At 35.3% G+C, this 4,223-nt stretch overlaps 1 protein-coding gene across 1 annotated transcript; it reads left to right on the forward strand.

The window, feature by feature from the left end:
• The first annotated feature begins 268 nt into the window (after positions 1-268).
• On the forward strand, positions 269-3,633 carry LOC145229806 (uncharacterized). Its single transcript, XM_080095132.1, has 7 exons — positions 269-590; positions 850-988; positions 1,064-1,141; positions 1,208-1,338; positions 1,747-1,841; positions 2,174-2,277; positions 2,628-3,633. The coding sequence occupies exons 1-7, from the start codon at positions 418-420 to the stop codon at positions 2,829-2,831; spliced, it is 924 nt and encodes a 307-aa protein (XP_079951258.1). The 5' UTR covers positions 269-417; the 3' UTR covers positions 2,832-3,633.
• The last annotated feature ends 590 nt before the right edge of the window (positions 3,634-4,223 follow it).

Below are 4,223 nucleotides of genomic sequence, written 5' to 3' on the forward strand. Positions count from 1 at the left end.
AAACCCGCTTTGTGATTGGCTTAAAAAGCCCTTTGGTTCGAATTCGGAAACATTTTGGAAATATGCAACCAGTTCGCTGATCTCATAAAATTTCGTGAGATGGTTCGTTAGAACCGGTGTGAACCGGCTGAATCCCACCACTGGTTGAAACTTACCACCCAAATACTTAATTAAAAATGGTATAAACAACATATTTTGTAAAGTTACATACGTTTTAAAACACAAAAATCAGTGCGACATTAGTAGAAAAGTTGTAAACAAATATTGCAAATAAAAGTTTACAAATGGGGACAGCCGCTGATTTCAGGGTATTTCCCTTTGGTAGTTGCGAATTTCACGGCCGTGTTGCAAAAAAGTTATAACTGGAAACACATGGTGTAAATTGTAAAAGATTTAAACAAGCTTCGGCTGGTCTAAATGATGGAGCGTCCAAATAATGGCCACAGGAACCCAAACTTTTTACACGGCGAGAGTTTATTGTCAGCAATCCAACATCCCGTCAACGAAAGTTACCAAGTCGACATTCAAACTAAAACACGAACTGAAATTGTGGAACTATTGGAACGACAAGGAAAACTTCTGGCAAACAAGTACATTAATTTTTTCACTTTTTGTCATTAGTTGTTTTATTTTTACTAGCAGTATTGATCAAAATGCTGTTCTTGTTAAAATGATCAGCATACTATTAATATAAAAGCATCAAGCCAATAAAAGATAAATAAGATAAAGGCAGTGTACACTGTTTCGACCTTTAAGCTCCAATCACTGGAGCTGGTGGCACGACATAGGCCATATTTGTTAGCCTAGTAATTTAACATCATTACTATGTGTTTCAAACTTTGTTTTTAGACAGTTTATGTCAATATTACCTGATGGAGGCAAAAATATTGAAATAAAAGCTTCACAATTGAAAACAAGATTGCAAGAAATTGATGCAGAAAGCAACAACCATGTGGAATTGCAAACCTGTACAATGGCTGTTGAAAATGTAAGTTATGTTTATGGGTATCGGCGGTACCGATATGATTGTGGTGTAATTTTTTTATTCACTGTTAACCAACAGGAAAGTGAATATGAATCATCAGCCAAGGATGAAGAAATGTTGGAAACACAAAATAGTTTTGAAAGTGGAGATGCCAAGGTACATATTTCATACTACATGTGTTGAGGTTGCATTTCTGCTTAAATAAAAGTTTGTTCCATCTAGAAACTGAATGTGGATGAACTGAAAATTGTGGAAAGAGGATTCAATGAAATGTCGATCCATGAAGGTCCGTTTTATGATGTTGTGAAACAAGCAAACGCCAAACGATCAAAATCTAAGTTTGTTTTAAACAGGTATTGCAATGTTTCTATACTTTACATCGCTGTATCAATCTACTTAAAACCCAATAGGCAACTTGTGTTTCTCTGGGCAAGAAACTTTGGGTCGTTGCTCTAACTCAGTGGAATTTTATTGGTTGAACTAATTTGAAGTTACAACTTTGTAAAGTTAAAACATATAAGAAATGATTAAACTGGCTTGCAAGAAAACAGGCAGCTTAATGGCACACTTTTTGTGAGCAAAATGTGTTTACAATATAAAATACACAAACTAATTAAAAATATACCACACATGCTTAACTGTGAAATTAAGTTGTTTGTTTCTTCAGTTTTATGTTTAGCACAAATCAGATGGTTAGAATAGTGATGGCCTATTGTCATTTGAATGGTTTGTTAACTCTGGTTGTGAATTTGTGTTTGCAGACAGTTAGAGAAGGAATCTCAACATCTGGGGGAAAACAGTGTTTCCCAAATTAAACTTTCTGCACCAACAACGACAGCAGAACGCCCTGTTACAGGTGAATTTGCTACAAATGAGATTTTGCATAAAAATTGAAATGCTTTTGAGCTGTTGCAACTTAATCACTTTTTTGGTGTTTGCATGTTTCCGGCATTGTAAGCCTTTATGTTTCAAAATTTTTTTGCGTAATTATTTACTTTCACGTTTGGACTTTGAGTTGTGCACATGCTTGTTCTTGTAGAGTTTTGAGCAATTATCTAAATGCATGGTGCTGTGAATAAGTAATTCAACTTGCAAGCATTAAAAACCTGTTATTAAACAGACTGTGACAAATGTGTAGATGGGATTTTATTTTGATAAAGTTTGAGAAATATGTTGTTGTTGTTTTAGAACAAATTCTGAGCCCTAAATCTCCATCACCAGGAAAACTGACAAAGTTGATTTCTGTTGATGAATGCAGAACGCTTCATATGCAGCAACAAGCTATTGTGAAGGTGACTTTTATTTTATTCTAAACACTGAACCAAACAGAAATATATTTGTAAATATGAGTTGCTACATTATACTTCTACAGAAAACAGAATGTTACAGGAAATAACTAAACCAAGCTTTGCAAAATGCCATGGCAAAGACACAGATAAATGTGGTTGAGTGTACATCATTGTTGCAATAGTTTTCATGAAATTAACCAGTTTTTCTTCATGACTAATAAGTTTTATGATTTACAATCCCAACCCATCAAGCGAAATTTGTGATTAACTAGTTTGCTATTTACTAGCTTTGACTGCCCTAAGTACTCAGGTTTAGAAACAACAAGAATTTAATTGGAAAATTCCTTTATTAGAAGCAACAAGCTGAGCTGGCAGCCGAGCGACTTCTGGCAAAATACGGTGGTGGTGGTGGTGGTTTAACAATGGAAAATTCTCATTCACACACACAAGCCCACTTTGAAGGAGTAACAGACTTCCAACATGAAGAAACATCGGACAATGACGAAGATGAGGTCGTTGTGCATATGGACGACCTTGACCTTGACGATGTCGATTGAAACTGTCAATTGACCTTGGTTGATCTATTTACCTGTGGTCGAAAAGAGGTTGGATTTGAGATCAGAATTACGACACTGAGGTTGACGAATCACAAACAAGACTTAATGGAAACTTTTGTCACCATCAAAACTATGGATTATTTGGTCATCCCCACTACTCTGTTCTGAACATTTGTAAATGTGTGCTGGTGCCTAATCTAGAAGCACAGCTACCAATTGGCTAAAAAGCGAAATTGTCCTCAGAATGATTGCACTCAAGTAGGAATTATTTAAACCTATCTGCTATAAACAGATTGTGACTTGGTACAAATTCTGTGTTAGGTTTAGTGTTTCAGGCCAAAAGCAAATTCTGTAAACATGGTACTGGATGATTTAATCTTAGACAAAACCACCAACGTACTGGTGTATATAGAATAAATTATTAGAATAAAAAATTCAACAATCGCTGTTGTCATCATCAGTGCAGGTTGCACTCTATATACACAAGTACTTTGGCAGTAATGTTTATGATTAGAATACTTTTTAAGTCCGTGTGTTCTTTGGTACTGGACAGTTGTTTGTAAACAACCTTCTGAGAGTCTTTTGACTGACAACACCTTTTTTGTACATACTTACTTTGTACTATGTTTTTCTCACTACAATGTGTCTTAAATGCAAGGAGTAATCTTGAAATTTGTGTTTTGCAGCTAAGTTATTAAACGTCTGTTGCATTTTTTGACAAGTTGTTTAGCTTAATTTTGTCATTTTTCGCCACCAGCAAACTTGTAGCAAAACGTTCTGCTAAACATGCAACTTTTTTTAGGTTTCAGTAAAACTGTTAACAAAAAAAAATTAAACATGGTAAATGGAAAACCATCTGCTGCATATTTCAAAAGTGTGTCACTTTTGATATGGATCACTTCAATTTCATTGTTTTCATTGCTTCATTTTGCAAGTTACAACCAGAAAGCAATGCCCGATCAGTACATGGGCCCAGTTGGAACATTTTACAGATGGTTGGCTTACGAACATCCGTGGGGCACAAGAGTTGGTTATCATGTACTGATGGTCACTCATGTCCTTGAGGGTTTTTACACTCTACATCTCACAAACCGATACGGAATAACGGACACAGTAGCCAAGATAAAGTGGTTTCTGCAAACCCTAGTTTGTGGGTTTTCGTCTTGGATGTTGTTGAAAAAAAAGTTTAAAAAACGAGCAGAGTAAACTTAACCACCAATGAAGTATGGTTCAGTATTTGTATGTAAATCATGTTTCAGATTTTTGTGATTACTTGATCATAATTACTAGACCCACCACACCTGCATTATATTGTTAATTACTTCCGTGACAAATTTCCTGCCTCGTTGGGTTATTGTTTAGTTTTAAGTTTACTCTTGAGTACATTGTCGA

Source organism: Phallusia mammillata, chromosome 5 (genome assembly GCF_965637545.1).
Source record: "Phallusia mammillata chromosome 5, kaPhaMamm4.hap1.1, whole genome shotgun sequence".
NCBI lineage: Eukaryota > Metazoa > Chordata > Ascidiacea > Phlebobranchia > Ascidiidae > Phallusia > Phallusia mammillata.